We start from the raw sequence: 26,212 nt of genomic DNA, 5'->3' as shown, positions 1-26,212 counted from the left end.
CCTTAGATAGCCCACAGTCTCAAAAATATTTTGAACACTTGTGTTAAAGAACGACACTGTTCAATGAAGTGTTTTGTGCCTTATTAAACTTAATAGATTGCTGCTATCAGAGTTAGTAAAGAACTGTATAGTTATGTCAAGAATGCTGTAATTTCAGTTGATGGATGTATGACAAGTTACTCGTTCTTAGATTTCGAACAGAATAACGACAGCTAAAGTTATAGTAATAATGCTCATGAAATTCTAGATTTGTGGTATTTTAAATGATGATACAAACAACATGTACAGGCCAATGATCCAAAATACGCATATACAACTATACTAGACACATGTCATTTTCTGAAGTATTTTTGTATGCCTTCTTTCAGTGCTTGGAATCGTACTATATACATAAAATGAGCTAAATTGATAAATGAAAACAATATGTTAGCAACTGTAAACAGAGCAAATCCAGTAGCTAACGATTGTACAGCTCTTTTTCTGTGCTCCTCACATTCATCTCTGTATCCTCCAGCTGAACAAATTAAATATTTCACAAAGTTAGAAATGAACTCATCAAATGTTGTTATTATAAGCATAGTTGCTATAGAATATGATAATACAATTAATGAGTAGTAACAGAACAAAATGCTCAGTTTTCCTTCTGCAACTGAACAGCCCAAACAGAACACTTTTGAGACAGTGATGTTGTTTGACTTTAGATGATGCTTCTGGGTAAAAGAAAATATAATATTATACAATAGTTACATCTAATGAAGAACCTTACAAAATCATTATTTATGTATACCCATAATATACTCCCCATTTCAAACATGCAGGCAGATCTAGACTTGTAAAAAGAGGGGTTTCACTCTGGAACATGATAATTGTAGCTTCAATCTACCTATCTTCTAGTTGTAATATTTCACAGAAACAATCACCCTCCTCCAGCAGTGTTTTGCAGTAAAATCATACCAGTATGCCTTTATAAATTAGGGATGTGTGCAATACTGTATACCGATATACCGATATATTGATATAAAATTTACTATCATGTATAATATCGTGTTAGCTGTACATGGCAAATTACATGCATGATTTTAATGCAAAAAACTAATAACTGCTACAACGTTTGTCAACAGCAGTGTCAGTACCTCGATATCTCAAGGTACATACTCACACATGCAGTCAAGTGTTTCAGATGTGTTACTGTAAATGTGTGATCAGCTTATACACACTAAGTGTGGGTTCTAACTTACTAACTTGCAATCCAATTCATGAAATAAACATGATACCTATCTGACACAATATCATGATATACCCGCATTCACTCAATTTGTGGTAATATCATTTTTTTGCCCATAAACCGTATAGTATGATAGTACTGTATAGTAGGGACCACAAAGGAGTAGGCATGGCCCACAAAATAACATCACCCAAAAACCAGCCTCAATTTTCCCTGATGACGATGAGGTAGTGTTGGTTAGGTAAAACTAAGCCCAAAACAAGCTTTCAGATTGACCCAAAACGCTTTCAACAAGTTGCTACGGAATTTTTAAAAATATATATATTTAATGGAATTTTCTACTGACTGACTAAATGACTGACTGACTGATTCCTTCAGACAAGAGTAACTCGATAATGGTTTAGGCTACAGCCTTGATTTTTTCACTGTTCGATGTTGTTTCAGCCTGAGAAGTGCCTTTTGGCATACCACAGTACGTACAATGCATTTCCATGGACTTACCAGTGTCCTCCTTTGTGTCCCATTAATCTTTGCTGACAGAGAAAAGTGTCGATTTGGCAGTAGCATGTGATGGCTTCCCATCGAAATGGAAATCGCTAATATCTTTTATTGTGGCTATTTTGATTGCAGAGGTGCTTTTCGAACAGTTCTTGATTTGTACTTCTGTGTAATGGGTTGAACATAGCTGACAACGAAGCATAATGGATACTTTACTTTTCAGACGATAATTGATATAACTGCACTGTAAAAACGATTTTGTCATTTCAACAAATATTTTGTACAAAATCGTTTTTACAGTGTGGGGCATGCGACGTCATTTCTTTCAGTATGCGTGGATTGCAGAGGTGCTTTTCAAACAGTTCTTGATTTGTAATGCTGTCTTTCAAATTGAACATAGCTGACAATGAAGCATAATGGTTACTTCACTTTTCAGATGATATAGCTGGGGCACGTGACACCATTTCATGCATGAATTCACCAGTCATAATAATTATTTACAAAAAAAGTTAACAAACAAATACACAAAAAAATTGGAATTTTCAACTAGAATAGGGACCATAGCACATCGATAAAAAGTACTGAAACAAGCTAGAGTAGTGCATGATATCGAATCACAGTAAAGCAATAAGAAGTGTTATATCCCTACTGTGCATTTTTATTATGGCATCTTGAGCACATTAGGGAAATAATACTTCTCACTGTTTTACTGTGATTTAATATCGTGCACTACTTGTTTCGGTACTTTTTATCAATGTGCTATGGTCCCTACTCTAGTTGAAAATTCTGTGTACTTGTAAGGATAAAACCCTTCGAATAGTGCCGCACTGCGGTTTTATTCGAGGGTGCACTACTAATATTTTAAATCTGCTACTACTATAGCTATTCTACAATATAGTTTTATATAAAACAATCACAACACATTGCTACTTGCTTCAAGACCTTTCTTTCACTCAAATCCTTGTAGCACCACCATTGTGTTATGTGTTAAATTTACTAAATGATATCCGGAATTTTGATTATGTTACAGCCGTTTAGTTTTACCAGGACAATACCTCCCTTATATCAAGATGGAGATTAATACTAAAAGTATGAGAGCTTCAAATACTACCGCACTGAGGTATTATTCGAGGGTGCAGCACAAATCAAGTAAATATGGTATATTGTATCATGATAACTTTTAAAGTGATAGGTGATAGTTGGTTTTGCTTGGTGATTCACAACCCCCTATTATGAATCCAACTGAAGCCTTTAGGAGTAGCTGTAATAACCTTAAAAAGTCAAAACGATAACTATAATTATTCCATATGAAGATGCAGGGATGGCAGATTTTGGAGCAAACAGGGTGCCATGCACTACAAGAGTTTGCAATAAGTACATCTTTGACTGATAAACTGATTTTGGCTTACTGAGTTTAAGAAAAACTTGTCACTGGATTATTAAGTATAATCAAGGCTCTTCCAAAAGGAGAGAGGGGTTTCATTGACTCCCAGCACAGGAGATGGAAGGCCTTTAAACGATTGTTAATGAGTTACCGTTAATTATCCAAATCACGGGACAATTCAGTATATCAAAACACAGCTACCCCGGTTCGCGATATACAGTAAATGATTTTGTACATGTGCGCGTAACCACAGGTATGACCAGCTGCACTAGAAAAAAATGGCGTGCTGAACAGAGCATGTGCTGGAGCATTTACGAGTGTTTACGAGTGTTCTGCTACGTGCAGTAACAAAAGAACGGATTGTATAAAGAAAGATGTGCCATCAAATCGACTGAACAGTGTTTTGTTTTTAGCAAGTTTACATGAGCGAAGGACTACTGCACGAAGGAAGAATTGGTTGTAAGTACACAAGTCATCCAGGCCTAGTCCTACAATTTACACAGCACTAGATGATTTATGTGACTCTGAGAAGTCTACTTTATTACATGGTGAGCATTTATTAGATAGTCGTTCTGTCTGATATGTACAGTCAACTAGTATTAACCAGAATTGTTTCCTTCTAGGTGCATCACGACTGTAAATTATAAGACATGGCTAATCCAAGAAGAAAAAAAAGGAATAAGAAAATGAAGAGTCCAGAACTACATAATGGACCATGATGTATGATGATATTATTGTTCATGCTTGTATGGTCTTGTACACAAGGCGTGTTTGTAGTGTATGAATGTGTTTCCCAACCAGCGATCAGCATTGAGCGGTCTAGCTGTTGATTATGTATTCATGTATCTGTGTTTCCCAACCAGCGATCAGCCTTGAGCGGTCTAGCTGTTGGTTATGTATTCATTTATCTGTGTTTCCAACCAGCGATCAGCCTTGAGTGGGCTTGCTGTTGGACTTGTATTCATGTATCTGTGTTTCCCAACCAGCGATCAGTCTTGAGTGGTCTTGCTGGGGCGACATGTATGTAATGTCTGTGTTTTATATAGAAATCCTGTATGTAGTATGTAACAATGTTATCATTGATATGATTTTTAGGACAAATGTCCAAAGCTCTATCAGTCAAATTGATGACCTATGTAGCAGCAAAGATACATTCCACAAGATTTACCTCTGAAACTGATTATCTACCTTTTTGTACTGTAAGTGGTTTACAATTTAAATGGATGAAGAATATTGATGAAGTACGCATGGAGAGAGATGGCACACTACTAGCTATTTTTTTATGTTGCTGTTACGTTGTGGCTGAATTTCAAGAAAGGTGATCACAAGGTGCATAGTATTTTTGTGCAGTTAACTTGCATACACAAGCTTTATTAATGGAACCACCTCTGGAGAAAAATAATGCAGCTTTGATAGTGAGGTGGTCTCAGTAAACAGGTCATGAAGTACACCTTACTGACATGGCCACTATAATAATATTTTTTTTGTAGTGCAGTAAATTCTGCTTTGTTTGACATCATTATTTAGCTTATATAAATTAGATCATCTGTGTGCTTACCTGCAGCTATCAATGTTATTTTCCATCTCCCCCAGTAAAGGACATTTTCAGCAGGGTACAAACATTAACTGAACCCTCGGCATATTGTCAAATCCCTATTTGTATCTCCAAAATGTGAACGTATCTGTTTTGTTATCAACCGTAATTCTGTTGTAGAGTCACTTCTTCATTGTTTGGAATCACAGAAGATGGGAGCAGTAAACTACAGGCATAGCAACAGTTGTGAAAAAGTGGATTGTAAGTGTTGCTTAGTCTTGTGTGGCTAGACTGCCTTCCACCTCCTCTCTTTCTTTGCGGCATTGTTTGTCAGCGAGATAGAGCCTGGTGAAGTATAGTGGTGACTTTCAACCAATATCCAGTGAAATTGATTCATTGGCTAGCTGTATGTTAGTATGGTGGACATAAACGCTATAGCAAAACTTGTAACAGAGCTGATACCATTGCTACATAGCATTTTCCCAGCAAGAACAGCAAGAAACTGTGGTAACCGTTTGCCTATGAATGCATTTTGTCAACAGTAATTCACCAGACCCTATCTCGCCAACCAATGAAATCACAAAGAAGTAAGATAGTAGTCTGGCCATGCGAGAATAAGTGCTGTCATGCTTATCTAACTGTTTGTTATAGATTATAAGTTTGTTTGTTTGGAGTAACTGAGGGTGGGGCAGTGAAATAATGCCAGAATAGAAATGGTTGTGAACAAGTGGAATTGTAAGTGTTCTCATGCTATGTAACTGTTTTGTAATTGACCATAATTCTGTTGTAGAATATTTGGAGGAACTGAGAACAGAGCAGCAAAAAAGTGAAAACTATGATTACAGTTGTGAAATGTACGCAAGTGGTGGTATGATTATGTAACTGTGTTGTTATCGACCATAATTCTGTTGTAGAATTAGTCTGTCATTGTTTAAGTACAGGAGCAGTGAAATATTGAAGCTATACAGGCAGAATAGTGGAATGTAAGTATACGGGTGTGCTCATCTTAACTGTTTTAATCTGATGTAAATGTGTAGTCCCTTTTTGTTTGAAATAACTGAACAGTGGAATAGCAAAACTGCCAGTAGAATGGATTCTGTTGGAAATGTAAGTATTGGTGTGCTTATCTAACTGTTTTATAACCTGCCATAATTCTGTAGTGCCTTTTTGTGTGAAATAACTGATGAATGGAGCAGTAACTACAGGCAGAATAGTGAATAAGTGGAAATGTAAGCATTTGGTATGCTTATCTTAACTGTTATGTAATCGACTAAACTTCTGTAGTCACTTTTGTTTGAAACAAATGAGGCTGGACAGGAGCAGTGAAATGATGACGGAGTAAAAAGCAGTTGGATAGTTTTTTGGAGAAGTAAGCAGAGGTGTTTTTGAAACAGTTTTGTCATCTGTCATAATACCATTGCAGTATTGATCCCTTTGACCTCCTTGTTGAGTCACTGTGATGGTGGTGGTGGTAAAGAAACTGGAAAACAATTGATTTTATTAATAAATTTATGCACGTGATCATATGAATATTTAATGATGCGCATTTATTCGAAACAATCTTTTAATGCGATGGGAGGCTTGGAAGGCGTATTGGGAACATTGTACAAGGTTTGTAGAGGGCAAGGGGGTTATTAGTCCCTAGATTGCCAGGTATATAATGAGGGACGATAAGTCTGAATGCGGGTAAGGTTACGGGTTTCCGTTCGCAAAAAAGTCCCACTATGGAAATTTTGAAAAACTTGTTTCACTGCCAACGGGTTCACCGATTAATGCACCGTAATTTGTTTAACGGTAGCATTTTACGGGTTATTTTTGTACCGTTTCAGGGCCTACATTCTCCTGTGCAGGATTTGCCCCTGTTGTGTCAAGATGTTCTTGATGGACAGATGGACCAATTCAGGTTGTAAATAAAACTATACACTCTTATACCAGTGTGCAAATATAGCCTAAATATTTTGAGGAGCAAATATTCTGAGGTTGAGCAATGTTGCTAAAAATAAAATTTTCGTGGATTTGCAAACACTCCCAAAACGTATTAGACTATATGGAGGTCAAAATATTTCAAGTGTAAAATTTTCGCTGATAACACCCAAAACCGTGAATCAGCAAAAATTTCCCCTCGAAACATTTAGGCTATACGGTAACGTCTGGACATCGGACAATTTCGGGTCAATTACACCAGATGTCAGGTCATAATTGAATTTGTCCAAAATAGTGTCCTTTTCAAAGTGCAGCAGAGTTTATATTGGGCTAGGAGAGATACCAGACATGATAATTTATTTATTTATTACTGTGAGGCACTCAATACAGAGTATAATACACAGATATACATTGATATTGACATGTAATTAAGGTTTTGTTTTTGGTTTGGGGTGACCACAAAGGCATACCCAAGATGTACTCTGAGGTTAACAGTTCATTAAGCTGTACCAGCCTACTTGTCTCAGTCACTTGTACTGCAGTAGTATTAATGCATTTATAACCTGATTGCCTTTAGTACTTTTACTTGTGGTATTCATGATCACCTGTAGAACCAGTTTGTTTTAAGCTAGAATAAAAAAGCTTGACAGAAGTCCTTATGACACCTTTCCTACAAAAGCCCTTGTAACAGAATCTATTCCATAGAAGCTCTTTTATGTGACCAGTGGCTACCCTTTAAAATACAGTAGTGTCAGTGTCAGTGAGTAGTAATCAGCTCTACAGTATATATATAAAGGTAGCCCCAATCTTTGGTAGAAGCAAACATCCTATATAATAAGTAGAAACGCAGGAAAGGGGAAACAACAAAAGTTGAAATGTCCAGTCAAATTGTTTGATGTCCACTCAACTTTCACAATGTGTCAGCACATTTCTGAAATGATATTTCACACGCTGTTAACAAAAAGGAGTGTCATTGCATCCACACTTTGGAATGTAAATGGACAGGACTGTCAGTTACAAGAAAAAAACAACAGGGAAAGTCCTTACTTTATAGTGAGAACTGTAAAGTTAATCTAAACCAAAACAGCCAAGCTGTAAAAAGAGTGCGGCCCCCAAAAAGGCCAGGATGAAAAAAGATGTGAAATCCAAGGTGGCGGCCAAGAAATGACTGTGATGGTAGGTTAATGGAAAAAATTTTAATTACGACAATTTAGGTGAATTAGCGTTGCCTCCTCCACTAGGATTCGGCACCAAATTCACCTGAATTGTCATAATTAAATTTTTTGCCATTAACCTACCATCACAGCCATTTCTTGGCCGCCACCTTGGATTTCACATCTATTTTCATCCTGGCCTTTTTGGGGGCCGCACTCTTTTTTTACAGCTTGGTTGTTTTGGTTTAGATATCACTTCTTTTTGTATTGCAAGCTGCAAAACCAGCCATTAACTGGCTTTGGTGCTTCCTTCTAACTTGTTTTTTTCTTCTTTTCTGCAGGAATATTGGAACAAAGGAAGAAATGTTGTTAACAGTTTTTTGTCTGATTAAAAATATTTGTATATTTAACAATGAAAGATGATTTTGTTTCCAACACATATTTCTACAGAGTGATTTGTTTGTAGCTGATCCCTATAAGGTAACTTGTATCCAGTTGATATCTCTACAGGGTGACTTTTTTGTAGCTTATCTCTCTACAGGGTGATTTGTTTGTAGCTGAATTCTCTACATGATGGTTTCTTTGTAGCTGAATTATCTACAAGGTAACCTTTTCTAGCTGATCTGTCTACAGGGTGACTTGTTTGTATATGAACTTTCAACTTGATGGTTTCTTTGTAGTTGAATTCTCTACAAGGTAACTTCTTCTAGCTGATCTTTCTACAGGGTGACTTGTTTGAAGCTGAACTCTCTACATGATGGTTTCTTTGTAGCTGAACTCTCTACAAGGTAACTTCTTCTAGCTGATCTTTCTACAGGGCGATTTATTTGTAGCTGAATTCTCTACAGGTGGTTTGTTTGCAGCTGAACTCTCTACATGGTGGTTCTTTGTAGCTGAACTCTCTGTAAGGTGGCTTCTTATAGCTGAACTATCTACACAGTGATCTTTTCATAGCTGAACTCTCTACACGGTGATTTGTTTGTAGCTGAACTCTCTACAAGATGATTTGTTTCTAGCTGATCTCTCTATAGGGTAACTTGTTTGTAGCTGAACTCTCTACAGGATGGTTTCTTTGTAGCTGATCTCTCTACAGGGTGACTTGTTTATAGCTGAACTCTCTACAAGGTGATTTGTTTGCAGCTGAACTCTCTACAGGGTGGTTTTTTATAGCTGAACTCTACAAGGTGACTTCTTCTAGCTGATCTCTCTACAGGGCAATTTGTTTGTAGCTGAATTCTCTACAGGATGATTTGTTTGCAGTTGAACTCTCTACATGATTGTTTCTTTGTAGCTAAACTCCTTGCAGGGTGATGTGGTTGTAGCTGAACTCTCTAAAGGGTGATTTATTTGTAGCCGAACTCTCTACTGGATGGTTTCTTTGTAGCTGAACTCTCTGCAAGGTGATTTCTTCTAGCTGATCTCTCTACAATGTAACTTCTTGTAGCTGATCTCTCTACAAGGTGATTTCTTCTAGCTGATCTCTCTACAGGGTGATCTGTTCATAGCTGAACTATCTGCAGGGTGATTTGTTTGTAGTTAAACATGCTACAAGGTGATCCTTCTAGCTGCATGATCTCTCTACAGGATGACTGGAACTCTCTACAGGGTGATTTGTTTGCAGCTGAAATCTCTACATGGTAGTTCCTTTGTAACTGACTTGTCTATAAGGTGATGTCTTGTAGCTGATCTCTCTACTGGATGACTTGTTTCTAGCTGATCTCTCTATAGAGTTATAACTTTCTCTATAGAGTTATAACATGTTTGTATAGCTGAACTCTTTACAGAGTGGCTTATTTGATTGATTGCTGAACTCTCCAGCTACACGATGACTTATTTGTACTACAGAGTGACTTGTTTGTAGCTGAACTCTCTACAGAGTGACTTACTTGTAGCTGAACATTGTATAAAGTAATAGCTGATCTAGATGAACTCTCTACTGGATAGCTTTTTTGTAGATGAACCCTCTACGCAGTGACTTGTTTGTAGCTGAATTCTCTACAGAGTGACTTGTTGTAGCTGAACTCTCTACAGGGTGACTTGCTTGTAGTTGAATTATCTATAAGATTAACTTTTTGTAGCTGAACTCCATACAGAATAACTTGCAATGTAATATAATTCTATAATCGAGTAAGTTATAAACGTAGCTGAATGCTCTATTAGGGTGACTGTTCTATTAGAGTATCTCGATCTCCCATATGCTACACGTAGTTGGCTTTGGAATCATAACTCAGTGGTTTGTACTCCGATTCTTCTGTACTACTGCCAGGACTTTCTATGATAATTATTCCAGCTACACACCAATTTTCAGCTCATTGCTATAAGCGGTTTGCCTGGTAGTCGTGAAAACTAATAGTTTCTTTTTGTCATAAAAATCGATCGCGTAATTGTGACACAGGTTGGGTTTTGTATCATATCTCGATAGCCTTTACCTGGATTCCTTTCAAATCACAAAAAGGCACTCCTACGATAGTTACTCCATCTACATAGCAATTTTCAGCTCATTCCTTCAAGCAGTTTACCCTGTGGGCGTGACAGACCTTTGACCTTATTTTACATAAATAATCGGTCATAAATCCGTGAATGTGCATCGGATTCCTACTAACTTGGTACTGAGATTCGCCTTAATGAGCCCTTTAAGTGGTCCAAATTTCAGCCCGATTGGAGCACGAATTCGTGTTTTATGGCGGATTTTGCAAAGTGTGCGAAAAGAAGTAGTAGAAGAAGAAAACGAAGAAAAAAAACCCACAGTTTGGCCGCTCATATCTCGGAATTGGCTGAAGCGATTTTTTTTCCAATTTGGAATGTGGACTCCCCTAGCTAGCCGGCACTTCTGTAGCAACTTTGGTTTCAATCGGATAAGGAATCATGGAGCTACAAAGGTGTGAAAATCGCATTTACTTTCTTCCTGTTAATATACTCACGGTGTGGCGAGCCAGCTTCTTGGGCCGCACGACACACTACCGTGTGTCTTGATATGTTGCACTTAAACAAAACCTTTTAAAAAAAAAAAAAAAAAAAAAACAAGTATAGGAAGAAAAAAATTGGACAGTGCCAAGGAATTTACCTGTCAATGGGATAATTATTAATTGAATCAATTAATTACTCAGTAATTAATATTCCAGAAATAATTCTGGGATGATTAACGCATTTCTTTATGTTTCAAAATCTGTTTACACTACTAGATAACAGCTAGCCAGAAGCAGCTAGCCAGAAGCAGTTACATAGTCTGCACCCAAGTGTGGGTGCATGCATGTTCTAGGCACCGGCCGATTATGCTAGCATAATTTAAAGCATAATAGGTGACCAAAAGCATCAAGCATAATGCCAGCATAATAGGAACAATGTTTGAAAATTTAATTAAAATGTGCAATACGCTCGCCTGAAAGAAAGCCACTGCCAATAGTATTATTAGTACATTTCATATTCAAAAATACGTAATATAACTTATTAAACCGTTTCTTTGTTGGTTTTTCACACTTTGCAGAAATAAGATCGAGATACTCTAATAGAGCAGTCACTTACTCTAATACAGCAGTCAGGGAAGGCTGATATACTCTAATAAAACAGTCAATTCTAGAGCATAATCTTGATTTTGAAAGCATAATTTTGAGCATAATAGGCTTAATTTTTGAGCAATGTTCAAAAGCATAATAAGTAAAATTTTGGGCATAATAGTCCGGTGCCTAGCATGTTCACTTATAACAAGAAGCATAGGTAGTCATAATAATTACAGACTTAACTTACTCTTCGAAGTATCCAAAATGAAGTAAACAACAGCACAAGACCAATACAAAACAGAGCAATTTCTGGTAATAATTCTCCATAAATGTAAATATCAGAAGATGCAGAAGCACAATATAATCCATTATCATTATAGTTTGAGCTGGTTAGAACAATGATTGGGAAACATAATCCATACAAGACCACTATCACCACTTCTGAGATGTGAATCTTTATTCTACGTGATGATGAGTCCAACCATATTTTGGCTTTGTATGGAAATGCCAAGCCAAGAAACAAGTGAAGGAGATGAAAACACCAAAATCCCAGAAAGCACAAATACACAAATTGGATCATGAACCCTAAATACACAACAAGTAACTATGATAACATACACACAAACATACTACACACGCACGCACGCACGCACGCACGCACGCACGCACGCACGCACGCACGCACGCACGCACGCACGCACGCACGCACGCACGCACACACACACACACACACACACACACAAACACCTTAGAACCGTCAATGAACAACAGTTCAATACCCACAAAGGTTGCTTAACCACCTGGCCAAGGGATTCTGAGTAAACAATATTAATGAAGTATGTAGTTTGAGTCTATTCAAAATCATGCTCAAAATCATGCTCAAAATCATGCTCAAAATCATGCTCAAAAATCAAGGTTATGCCCAAGTATGTCAGTATTTTCAGAGAGTAGGTGCTCTATGACAATATCTTAATTACGTATTTTGTAAAGCATATGATTAGCTAAGAAGCAGTAAAAGTCAGCATAGTGGTACTGTTTATAGGGTTCCCGTTAATATGAATGGTACCCACCAAAATGTTGAAATACTGCCATATAAATGTCATATACAATGAAAAGTACCTTTAAGGAATAGTCCTATAGTGCATCTAGCATCAAGTAGTATTAAAAACAAGTTGATGTTGTGCTACTTCTAAAAACCAGGCGCCATGCATCTAGCTAACTCATCTGGAATTAACTATAGACAGTATATACTACTATGAATTAACCAACTATGTATTACTACTTTACAATAGGGTAGTTTTGGGTTGTGCAATAATATTATTAGCTAATTCTCATATTTCGTAATTCATGAAATATTCGTAATTCATTCAATTACGTTGCTATGCACTGCTAAGGAAGCGTTTGTTAAACAAACCGCTTTACCAACATATTACGCACAAAATCATCTTCTAAACTGTTTCATAGTGTGACTAACGTGTTTTTTCCCACAAATTCTCTCGACAAAGCCTCAAAGCTGTTCTTCATTTTCGTTCGCGTACATAAGGGATACGCCCCCTTTCAACTCGAAGCGATAGGCTATTCCTGGCAGTGTACGAGGCCTGCACCGTTGTTTTTTCAGTTGCCAAATGCCTGAAAACCTCAAGGTGAAGGTAGTCTGAGGAAAGTCACCACACCCGTATTTCAGTCCGCCGAAAAGAAACCACCTCAGAGCAAAGTTCACCTGTGCAGAAGTTTAATACAGACTTCATTTCACTTTTAAAATTCGCGTCTTTGATGACAGCTTCACTTCGTCTTGCTGCTCATCCCTCAAACTCAACGATTGTGGTACCGTGGTCATTGCTTTTCTAACGGTACCTACTAAGGTTATTTCACTATAACCGTCTGAACTGTTGTTTTTGTGCGTATTTTCAGTTCTAGCTGGTCTGGACGAGCATCATTTGGAACAATGGCCGCTCTCAAGCGAGCTGCAGCGTCTCCCCCTAACAAGGACGGCAAAAAACACAAGGAGGAGGACTGTGTGGTTTGTTACAAGCCAGCGACTGATAATGTATTGGAATGCGTGTGGTGCGAGGCCCGCCTTCACGCGAGTTGCGCCAAACTAAGTGAGGAGTTGTGTACTATTATCGGTAACATCACCAACCATATTGTATTTTTGTGTTCCCCTTGTTTACAAGCACTCCCAATTGCTTTCAAGTACTATGATGGCTTTTCAAATTTTGATTCAAGGGTCTCATCTATCGAAAAACTCCTTAATGAAAGCCAAAGTTCCGATAACCAGCTAAACACAGTGTCCAAAGAAGTCCAGCAATTTTCAAAACATCATCAAGATTTATCCAACCAAATTTCTGATCTAACATCCAGAGTTAACCAACTAGTTACATTTAACAACAAAATACAAGGCCAAATTGAAGATATAAATACTGTTATACACAAGAAGTCCTACGCAGAGGCAGCTCACCAACCTGCACCAGAAGGTGTTCAATCTGATTCGACCCCACAGTTTTCCTCTCCAGTTCAGTTTTCACCCATCACGGTTGTTGATGAGTATGTTGATCATGAAAGAAGGAGAGCTAACCTGATTATTCACAACTTACCAGAACCAGAAGCCTCACAACAATCTGATCGAATAGCCAAAGACATTTCAAAGTTTGAAAACATTGTTACTGATGAACTGAAGATTGAAGGTGTCAGAGTTACAAAGGCCGTGCGTCTTGGTTTGCGTAAAGATAATCGTCCAAGACTACTCTTAATAACTATGGATTGTGAGCGTAACAAGTGGAAGATCCTAAGCCAATCTACTAAACTGCGAGCCAGTAGAAAATGGAAGGAAGTCTATATCTGTCCCGACCTCACTGCTAAAGAGAGAGAACTGAACAAAAAACTCCGGGATGAACTGAAACGCCGTAAAGCTAACGGGGAGAAAAACGTGATGATTAAACGTGGCCGGATAGTTGTTCGCCGTGCTGCTTCATCACCTGAAAGTAGCAGCACCTCCAATTGACTAGATAATGGAATAAACCCTCACCCACCTGTTGTAGATAGAATTGAGTACCCTGTCCCTAGTAGTGATAAGATTCCAAATTCAAGTCACACTAATGATTCTTCAGCTCATAATCTTACCATAAATGAATTACGTGTGGTAAATATAAACTTCCAATCTATTATGAATAAGAAGGCAGACCTCCAAGAGTTTATCTATAGTCACAAGCCACATATCATAGTGGGCACTGAAACCTGGCTCTCTGCCGGTGTCAGTAATAACGAAGTTATACCTGCTGAATGGAATTATAATGTTTATCGAAAGGATCGACCAGATGGTTATGGTGGTGTTATGATAGCCATTTCTAAACTAATACCCTCCTATGAAATGACAGCCTTACAAACTGAGTGTGAACTCCTGTGGATACAGGTTGTTGTAGGTAATGGTAACAAACTATTCATAGGTGCTTATTATAGACCACATATTGATGACCAGCAATCAATCGATGAGTTAAACCTTTCATTGCAAAAGCTTCATGAGACAACAACAGATGCTAAAATATGGCCAATTGGTGATTTCAATACTCCCTGCATTGACTGGGAATCTATGTCTCTTTCCATAAACAGGACACATGTTGCTACCCACTCTGCTCTCATTGATGTAATGCAGGAACATGGATTAGAACAAATAGTTAACCAACCAACCCGACACCAAAATATACTTGATCTGTTTTTCCTGAATCACCCCAACGACAAGTACACTGTTGACATCTTACCTGGCCTTGGTGATCATGATATTGTTTGCGTCAATATTCAAGTGCAACACAAAATAAATAAGCAGAGCCATAGAGAAGTCTACCTGTATCATAGAGCCGACTGGGATTCTATAAAGCAAGATATAATTTCCTTAATGAATAGTTCCGATTTTAGCTCTCCTAATAACAGATCCGTAGATGAGCTCTGGATGAAATTCAAGGATACTGTTTTGCACAGTATAAGGTCACATATACCACACAAGTTTACCAGAGCACGTTGTGACTTGCCATGGCTAACCTCTACTATAAGAAAACAAATAAAGAAACGTAACAAACTATATCACCAATACAAGGCATCTCGCTCACCAGAAACACATAGTAGATTTTTGACATTGAAACATGACATCCAACGGCAAATGAGACAATCACACGATGCTCACATTTCTAAACCCATTACAAATTCAGAAGATGGAACCTCTTCAATAAATTCAAAGAAATTTTGGAGTTTTATTAAGAAGCTGAAGAAGGATAATAATGGAGTACAGGCTCTTAAAGCCAATAATAAAGTTATTACTAATAGCAAAGAAAAGGCAAATGTTTTTAACTCACACTTTAAATCAGTATTCACCAATGAACCAGATTATATACCTGACAAAGGTCCCAGCCCACATCCAGTCATGGAGGATATCAACGTAACCACTTCTGGTATAATTAAATTACTTCAAAACTTGGATGTTCACAAAGCTTCGGGTCCAGATGAAATAAGTACAAGACTTTTAAAGGAAACTGCGGAAGTCACTGCCCCTGCCTTAAAGTTAATATTTGAGAAATCACTGGACACAGGTGAGGTCCCCTATGATTGGAGAGTGGCTAACGTGGCACCTATTTACAAGAAGGGGGAACGATCAGCTCCTCAAAACTACCGTCCAATCTCGCTCACGTCTACAGTTAGTAAAGTCCTAGAACACATCATATCCTCCCATCTAATGAAACATTTAGAAAGTAACAATTTACTTCATGAATCTCAACATGGCTTCCGACACAACAGGTCCTGTGAAACACAGTTAGTGTCATTTGTTAATGACCTAGCCAAAAGCTATGATAGTGGAAAGCAGACTGATGTTATATTAATGGATATTGCTAAAGCCTTTGACACAGTACCCCACAACAGATTAAGACACAAGCTTCAGTGGTACGGTATTGTTGGCAATATCTATCAATGGATTTCTTCTTTTTTAAGAGATCGTTACCAACGTGTGACTATTGATAATGTTTCGTCTGATTTGGTACCTGTAACATCCGGTGTCCCTCAGGGAACTGTATTGGGCCCTATACTATTTATAATCAACATGAATGATGTTGTTGACAATATAAAGCACAGTAAAATCTGCCTCTTTGCAGATGACATTATATTATATAAGGAGATCATGTCAGTAAGTGATGTACAACAACTCCAAGAAGACTTGCAATCCTTACAACTATGGGAAAGTACCTGGCTACTTAAATTTAGCATACCTAAATGTCATGTCTTAAGAGTAACTAGAGCCACAAAACACAAGATAATATCTGACTATTACCTGCACGACACTCCGTTATAAATAGTTGAGAATTGTAAGTACCTGGGCGTTGCTATACAATCAGATCTTAAGTGGTCCAAACATATACACAATATTACTGTTAAAGCCAGCCGTACCTTGTCCTTCCTAAGAAGAAATCTTAAATTAAATAATCAACACCTCAAAGAAACTGCCTATTTTTCCTTAGTCCGACCACAATTAGAATATGCAAGTATCATTTGGTCGCCATGGCAAAGCAGAGACATAGAGAAGTTAGAGAAGATTAATCGAAGAGCTGCAAGGTTTGTTACAAACAATTTTTATCGTACTAGCAGTGTATCAAGTATGATTCAACAACTTGGGTGGCAACAACTAGATACTCGTAGACATGACTTCCGTTTGTGCTTCCTTTTTAAGATCATTCATAACTTGACATGTGTCCCACTCAGTGACATAATTTCGTTTAATGCCACAACAACAGCAGAATCCACCATCACAAGAAGATCTCACGCGAATAATATTTTAGTTCCATTTGCAAGAACAGACACTTATCAGCACTCGCTCGGACCTAATGCTTGTAATATCTGGAATAACTTACCTAATCACATCAAAGAAATTACCTCTATTGAACAATTTAAGAATCAAATTAATCAATTGTAATTGCATAAATCCCCCCTCCCCCCCCTGTGTAAAGTCTTCGCTTGCGAAGTTGACACAGTAATAATAATAATAATAATAATAAAATAATACTTCTTACGTAAAAGCTGCTTTTACCGTTATTAAACGATTTTGCTCACGTGGGTGCGTACGGACAAACATAGATAGGTAGATAGGTACACACACACACAATTTTACGAAAACAATTTCAGTAAACCAGGCGCACGCCCACAGCCGGCCTTCGGTCGGCTGTGGGCGTGCGCCTGGTTTAACAAGAAAACACAAAAAAATTTATAAATTTATGGTCTGCATGCCTACCTGCCCGCCTGCCTGCCTTACCAGTCACAAAGCTAGCATTATATGACCACCATAATATGCAGTAAACTCACCAGTGATATGTATGTGCCTTTTGAGGTTCTGACAAGTGTCTATTCTCTGCACCTTGAATTTCCTTTTATCTTCAATCATGCTGGTCATCATCTTCTTCATGCAACAAAACCATACCAAGGCATTAACTTTCTGTACCAATACTATCCGTATTTAGATGCCACAAAATTATTATAATGCTAGCCATACTAGTTATTGCAATCAATCATATTAACCATACCTCAGACTGGTAGCACAGTGAAAACAAAGAATGGAAGACGACTCCTTAAATATATCATGTAGGCCTGTAGAGTAGGTGTGACAGATGCGACAGGTTCGGAGATGATTACCAAAGGATTGCTTTGTTATCCACGGATACAGTCGAGACTGCGAGAAACGTACTATGACTCCATCTTATTGACTTGTAAGCATGTGACAACAATTACACCATACATTCCAAATAAAGCCTATGTTACTAATAATACTAAAATAATACACTACGTAGGCTATAATAGTTAACTATACAGTCAGTCGATGACAAGGCCAGTTGTCTTCAAGACACTCTAATAAAACAGCCACTCTGATACAAAAGCCACATTTAATATTCTAATAGAACAGTCACATGTGTAGCTATATCATAGCTTACAAAACAACTGAACAAACTAGTAAATTTTATTTTAAAATGAAGTAGGATTCAAGCAATATAAATAGTGAAACAAGAGATATGAAACAATGGTACTAGCACATATCGTTTATGTACTTAATCATGGTTGAAAAGTACATGTGGACAAACATGAAGCTACAACATGAGACGAAGCTATACAAGAGAGGAAATGCTAGAGGTTTGCTAATAGTATATAGCACAAAATTTCATGAAGTACAAAGCCAAAATACGTGTCTTTACTATTATTACCAAGTGAAGCGGTCTTCTGTAGTATGCTTCACATGAATGATTCAGTGCACAAAAACTGGACTCAATATATTAATTGGTACATGTAATGACTGCAATTCACACCACCCCAACAAAGTAAATCCATAATAATTACGACGACATTTATCTATTAGACGCATGCGCTCAACAACTACGTTACTCACACTATTTTTCATGAACTTTTATTAGGCACATGCACCTAACAACCAGACTCAGTATTACAACATGGATGTTGTAAAAAGTTACCATCATTCATAGAATATCTTGGTAAACTATTTTTTCATTGCTGGAATAAATTAATTGTATAGTAGTGGTAATATTACATGTTTTGATATGAATTGGGGTAAAAATGTGTAGTACAGCTATTATTTACTTTAATTAGGACATGTGCATTCCACATTTCAACAAAAAAATGTAGAAAAATGTTCCCAATATGCAGGAAGAATTCTTAATGCTTTGCTAGCCTCTTACTGTATGCTTAAAATACAGTAATAAGCATAAGCCTAATTAGAAGTTTTGAACCAAGGACACGTGGGACAACCCATAGGAATCTAGAAAGGCCAGGACAATAGCAGGAGGCCTGGATCTGTTGGTGTGGTCTAGATACTTAGTGTGTTGCTGATACATATAGATTATTTCCTCTTATCAGCAATCCATGGTGCTGCCTGGTTTCCTCCACATGATAAGGGATTAGTTAGCTACAGGTTGGCTGTCACAAGGAGATTGACGGCACACACACATGTACACACACTACACACACACACACTACACACACTACACACACACACACACACTACACACACATATACTACACACACACATACACACACACACACACAAACACACACACACACTACACACACACTACACACACACAGATGTACATAAGATGCCTACACCAACAAACGGCCTGGTTGTAATTAAACAATGTACTACAGGAAAGGTGGTAGTTTTGATATTACATGTTTTTACACTAGCCTTTGTGGAATCTGGTTCATACATAACTAGACTGTACTGATACACATAACACTTGTACCTTGGAATCTACAAAAGTGTGTTGGATTGTCCATGCTTATTCTAACATCGCGATCTGAACACATCAATGAATGTCCAGACAGTTCCGCCACTCCTTGCAACATAATAAGGCATACTACAATGAAACAAACATACACAGATTCGGTATCCATTCATTACCATAAATACACATACATAAGTACATGCACAGCTAGTTATAAACATTCAAGTAGCAAACTATTGTATGCTATTGTAATGATTGGTCAACTGTCAGGTCTTCTCTGTAGACAAACAAAAAGTGTATATATACATAACCTCCTAATAAAAATCCTAATGCAGTAGCCTTACAGCCACACTAACAGTACAAGTTATATCATGTCATCTGAAGAGATCGGTTGATAAGTGACAAGAATGCAATGGTTTATATCAACCAGTGGAAAGCCATGTTGACACATACCCAAGTGTTGTAGGATATCAAATGTATGTTCTGTTAGTGCTATTGAACTTAGCCTTGTATATAACAAAGTCATTTATTTGAACACTTATGGTGTTGAACTGGTACACATGTGTTGCTCTAATAGAACATACAGTTGACTAAATACTCTAATAGAACGATCACTTCTCGTGTTCAGATAAACAATACTGTATGTTAATGTACACTGTGTCCCAATTAATGACCTTCACATTTAATGTCAACACTCCAGAATTCACATACACAAGTAGAAAACACTTATAGTTGAAACTTACAGATTATCATCCAGCTGACAGTGTTGTATACAATATATATCTGAGGAAACTGAAATCTGAAATAAACAAAATTTTGCTGTGCTATACATCTTGGTATATATCAATGAATAGAAAGCATTATCAGAAAACATGACAACATGGCAGGCTATGAAATATCGAATTCAGATGCACATGAACTACATTCTAATTACTGTAGGGACCATAATTTCTATGGTGGATCCTCATTTAACCGAACATCTATGTTACTAGAATTTGTTAAGTGTTGAATGCTTTACTAAACAAAGCCCATCAATACATACTCAGCTCCTTCAACTTCATTGATATATATTAAAGGCTAAATGAATCAGTATAATCAAAATACACAGTAGTGTGTTCAACTGTGTTGTACACCAAGAAAACCGGTGCACCACACAGTATATACTGACAGAAAGAAAATCAAAATTTTCATGCATGCATAGCTCTATAGTCCCTACACCATTTTTCATTATAAGTGTCCGCCAAGTAGGGTAGGCCACACAGTAAATTTGATTGAATTCACTCCAGCTAAAGGCACACAGTTTTGATTTTTTCTTCCTACAGAGGCCTAGATTATTTTTTGCACACTTTCCTACTGTATAGCAGGTTATTTTCCCCGAGGTGTAAATTTTCCCGAATTTCCCGAATGAGCTCATGACTTGGGAAATTTTATTCTGAATGATAGTTAGCTAGCTATAAAAAATGTGTGATTAAGATAATTTTGGCGCGATTGTCAGCTGGCGATTAAGTCGAGATCACTTTTAGATTATTTCTCTAAGAAGCGGAGTGAAGCTCATTTTCCAGATCCCAGGGGGCCATTGAACAGCAAAATACTTCCCTCTACAATTGCAGCTGCTAACGCTGAAGTCATGCGTGCCATAAATGTGAGTGGCCATGGTTCTAGCAAGCTCAAGTCTACTGGTGAAAAGAGGGGCATTTACAATAAGTATGCTTCAGAATTCAAGGAAAAAGTAGCAAGATATGCTATTGAAAATGGCAATAGTCGAGCTGCTAGGAAATTCAGCACTACAGATAAAGTTATTGATGAGAGTTCTGTGCGAGGGTGCATGGGTTACAACATACAATAGGGAGATGGAAACGAAACAAAAAGCTGGTGAGGAAGTTTCTGCAATACCTGTGCTACCTGTTGCAAAACGTGGTTGACCATTACTTCTGGGGGATACACTTGACAGGAGGTAAAATCTTACATTAGAAGTGTTCGCGAAGGAGGTGGGCTAGTTACAACAGAGATAACAATGGCAGCTGCAAGAGCAATTATTAGAAAGTACAACACGGGATTAATAGCTGATGAGTCTACGGGTGAGGATGGCCCTATAAGAATAACATCAGATTGGGAAAAATCATTATTGTATTGTATGAAAATTGTTAAAAGAAGGGGTAGTACAACTACAAAATATCTGGTCAATGATTTTGATGCCATCAAAGGCCAATTCTTAGCTGATATTGTCATGGTTAAAGAGCTACAAGAAATCCCAGATGATTTAATTTTGAACTGGGACCGGGAATTAGCATTGTTCCTGGTTCTGCATGGACCATGGATCAAAAGGGTGAGCAACATGTTGAGCTTTTAGCCTTGGATGACAAATGACAGATTACTGCTGTTGTTTGTGGATCACGTACTGCAAATCTGCTACCTTTCCAACTAATGTATCAGGGGAAAACATCGGCTTGTTTACCTAAAGTCAAGTTGCCCCAGGATTGGCATACCACCCGCACTGACAACCATTGATCCAATGAACAGAAAACACTTGAGTATATAGAATTGGTTTTGTTACCGTATGTAAAAAATACAAGGAGAGAGTCAGGTCTGTCAGAAAATTTTCCTGCAATGGTTCTGTTTGATACCTTTAAGGGTCAAACTACGGATTCTACTTACTAATTATTAGAGCAGAACAATATTTCTGTTGTAAATATTCCTGCTTACTGCACTAATAAATTGCAACCAATGGACCTCGGTGTTAACAAGAGTTCTGAAGAAGCAGTTTGGGGATTGGTACTTGCAGATGGTATTTAAGGATTTAGAAGAATGCCGGCATGTACCTGTTGACCTGCACCCTTCAGTAATGAAACCCTTGAATGCTACATGGCTTAAAGAAGCACACAAATATTTAAAGAATAATCCTAGCATCATTAAAAATGGTATCAAAGCTTCTGGAATCATCAATGTGTTAAAGAAACAATCTGTTTAATTCACTATTGTACCTTGCATAGCTATGTATGTGTATCAAATTGTCTAACAGGTACAGCTGTACATACATATATACAACATTGACAACATTAAGTATTATAATTTTGACTTTCATGTGTATTATTAAAACATTATCTTAATCATGTTAGCTATATAATAGTTTAACAGTCAAGTTCCAGATAGTCACTTCTTCGAACGCTGAGTAGGAAAAGTTGTCATTTTACCCTTCTCAAAGCAGTTATTACATGTGATCTCATCTGGTACTGACGATATTTTACCTTTGCTGGATCACATTTCTTAGCCAGTTGAACAGCATAGGCAATTGTGAATAGGCCACAATCATCATATCATCTCCACATTGTTTTTGAACTTCACTCATCTGCACCTTGATTGACTCATTTTTAAACAAAAATTTAATGGATTTTAGAGTGTCCTCATCAACAGAATCATACAATGAATCATATACATACATGTGTCCCTTTTCTGAGAGCAAGGTCAGTCACTGGCAACAATCCAATGGTTACCATAGGAATGGATAATTTGTATTTCATTTTGTGAAGGCTGTCGAGAAGTTTGGAATAGGGTACACTGTAGCCCCTCCACGGAAAACTGGGATTTGATCATGGCTTGTGCATAATTTATATGTTGATCATTTAACCTGCTACCACCATCAATTTCTTCCCTATCAAATTTGGAAAGACTAGATTTGCCTAGTTTCACCCATTGTACTTCACGTGAATTCTTACGCCTTATCTCTGAACTAGGGTATCCTTTCTTCATGCTAGTTTTCTTACCATAAAATGTAGACATTGCCAAGGCTTTAGATTTAGACGTACCGCAAGATGTCCCATTGTCTAAATCCAGTGTAATTACAGATTCTCCCTCAGGATCTCCCTTGAATTCAGGTGATCGCAGTACTTCTTGTACTAACCCTTGAGGTGATATTGTGATATTTCGCCATGGAGAAGACATACGTTGCACTGAGCTTTGGGGTTGGTCTGAAGGTACTGCTGAAACCCAGAAACCTATAGCAACAACAAATCTGGTGATGATGCTTTAGATGATGCCAACACAATTACAAGGAGTATATGTACTCGTTCACTACCTAAAGCAGCTGCTTGTTTTATGCTTTTCATCTCTGGGTCTTCAATCTCAGCCTTGATTGGAGTAGCATGATATAAAGAATTGTCACCATATTGGTCACTGCTGTACTGGCTGTAAGTTTCCGCACATTCATTCTTGACCAGAGTAACATCTTCACTGATGACATCTTTATTATTTCTACAATCTCTTTCTCGGAATAACCATCCACAATTTTGATTTTATCAATTAATTGTGTTGTGTTGAGTAAAACGACTAGACTTCTGATCTTTTCAATGTCGAACTCTTCTCCATGAAAAATAAGGTGCATGACAAGGCACTTCCACGCCGCCTTTTGGTAAATCATGCACATATCTCCTATGTCCTGTAATCTTGTACATAATACAGCACCAACTGTTTCCAAGAAAAGTGTGGCACATTGCATGCAGAAATACGCCGAGAAACGTGGCCTACAATGATGGATCCCTTGTATACAGCCACAGCAAATGGATCATGAATATTGTGTCGCTCTCGTTTACAAACAAGCAGCTCACCTATTACCGGCGTCCAGACGCTCTTGTACACATGGTGACCTTGAACAGCAGATTCTATACTGACGGCACCTCAGACTGCACTCATTCTGCGTTGACAGGTGCAAAAGTAACTCACATGAGATTTTTACTGTAGTGTGGTGGTCAGGAATTTCTGAATCGGGAAAATTTCTGCTTAAGCTAAAGGTTCTTCAATCGGGAAAATTTGCACCTTGGGAAAATAACCCGCTATACGGTAGTAAAAGCAATGCACAATTCGATCATCTACAAATTTCATACAGATGAAGAGCATAATATAAAGGTGAATTCACAAGCACAAAGTTTGTCATAAATCCAATAACATCCATGGTGATATGATCTCACTTTAAAAAGCCTGAACTTTTGTCATGGCTATAGACTAAATATAAACCAATTATTGAAATAATTTGAAATATAGTCTGTACATAGGTTAGCAGTGCTGTTCAATGGCTTGAAAAAACGAGTAACAGTTACAGAGTTACAAAGCTAAAGTCAAACAACTGAAAATTGCAGAGATGTGATACTCTACTAGAACAGTCATTATGCTGGGAAAAGAAGTGCTTCAAAAATGTCAAGAAAAATTCTTAGAGTTTGAACCAGAGGCCTCCAACTAAACATCCAAATCCTTAACCACTAAGCCACTGCTATCATAGTTGCTTCTCTAGCTTAATTTTGACTTTATAAATGAAAAATCTAGCTTAAATCTGTATAATAGAAATAATACCAATGAAAATTCTAGATTCTATGTTTGAATCCTCAAAAATGTGTGCTCTATTAAAGTATTAGAAAACTACGTAATATTTCCTTTGATGTCTGAGGTTACAAAATCCAATAGAAACCCTGTGGTGGGGTTACTAAATAGATAGTAACCTGTGGTCTCACCAATGGCTGGCTACTACATTCATCAAACGAAAATCAGCAAAGCCAAAAACAAAAATGTCCTTTTTACTGGTAGCTTAATTTCTGGACAAGACAGGCATCATAAGCATTCAACTAGGCATTCAATACCAATGTCCGATGGTGCGGCGCTGACACAACAAACTTGAAGGATAAATCTTGATGCTAGCACTCACAATTTGTTTCTTGATTGGGCCTGCGTCAAATATGCCGGCATAATAAAAAGCATAATAGGCTTGAGTGCTATGCCAGCATAATGCTAGTATATTAGGTGGATATTTCAAACTATGGAGCTTATTTCCATGAAAATAGATCAATGCTCCCTAATAGAGCACTCAGTGGAAACTGCAATAGAGCACTCAATAGCACTGTACACAGCTCCTAGTATTGATACTCTCTAATAGAACAGTCACTCTGTAGTGAAATACTCTAATAGAGCATTCACTGGTTGAAATTTTCCAAGATAATTGTTAGAAATGCTGCCAACTTTGGAGCATAATGTAAGCATAATGGAAACACTGAAAGAGCATAATAGGTAGAAATTTTGAGGAAATTTCTGAAAGCATTTTGGGAAACATTTTGAGCATATTTGACTCAAGCCTATTCTTGATTACTTTCTGGACAAGACAAGTGTTTTTCTAGCCCCGCATAGTAACTATTAGATACTGGCACTATAGTCATGCAATGGCTATGAATGTCACACCTGGGTGCAGTGGAACTGACACAATCAACTCAAGTTAAGGATAAATCCCAATGCTAGTGCACACAGTTTGCCATTTTCTCAACCTAGCGGGAAATTTTCGAAATCACATACAATGGGTTGATATTGGTTTCTACATTATTTAGAGCCCCTCAGACAACTACCCACAATTAATCACCAAGGTTGCAGGCTGAGGTAATTTAGTCTCTAGGTCTGCGCCAATTATGCCAGCATAATTTAGGGCATAATAGGTAGCCAAAAGCAATGAGCATAATGCCAGCATAATAGGCACAATTTTTGTGCATTGGTTATTAGAGTAGCTGAAACTCTGCCTATTTTGCATGATGCAGAATGGGATAGTGTGCAAACATGGTAACAATTAGATTTTCTGTACGTTGTGAAGAAAAAATTAGTTAAGATCGATATACTCTAATAGAACGGTCACCGCATGTTGAAATATCCTAATATAACATTCATGTGGTAGGTCATATGTTTCAAAATGAATTTGATATGTGCAATGAA

The 26,212-nt window shown here is 37.5% G+C and overlaps 1 protein-coding gene and 1 long non-coding RNA gene across 3 annotated transcripts in view; one reads left to right on the top strand and one right to left on the bottom strand.

Moving 5' to 3' along the window:
* Positions 1-237: 237 nt before the first annotated feature.
* LOC136260891 (uncharacterized) overlaps positions 238-26,212 on the bottom strand; it is a 61,093-nt gene continuing 35,118 nt past the window's right edge. For both annotated transcript variants that reach the window (XM_066054794.1, XM_066054795.1), the window contains 4 exons: positions 20,221-20,276; positions 19,496-19,609; positions 11,463-11,800; positions 238-710 (listed from right to left, as the gene is read on the bottom strand). In XM_066054794.1, the coding sequence (XP_065910866.1) occupies positions 333-710; positions 11,463-11,800; positions 19,496-19,609; positions 20,221-20,276 (886 nt within the window). In that variant the 3' untranslated portion in view covers positions 238-332. The remainder of the gene's footprint in view (positions 711-11,462; positions 11,801-19,495; positions 19,610-20,220; positions 20,277-26,212) is intronic.
* LOC136262145 (uncharacterized) lies at positions 5,679-6,244 on the top strand. The gene is made up of 4 exons (XR_010704134.1): positions 5,679-5,748; positions 5,802-5,870; positions 5,926-6,010; positions 6,065-6,244. It is a non-coding gene; the product is annotated as an uncharacterized lncRNA (long non-coding RNA).

Source organism: Dysidea avara, chromosome 7 (genome assembly GCF_963678975.1).
Source record: "Dysidea avara chromosome 7, odDysAvar1.4, whole genome shotgun sequence".
In the NCBI taxonomy this organism is placed as follows: Eukaryota; Metazoa; Porifera; class Demospongiae; order Dictyoceratida; family Dysideidae; genus Dysidea; species Dysidea avara.
This window is presented reverse-complemented; position numbering and strand designations above follow the sequence as displayed.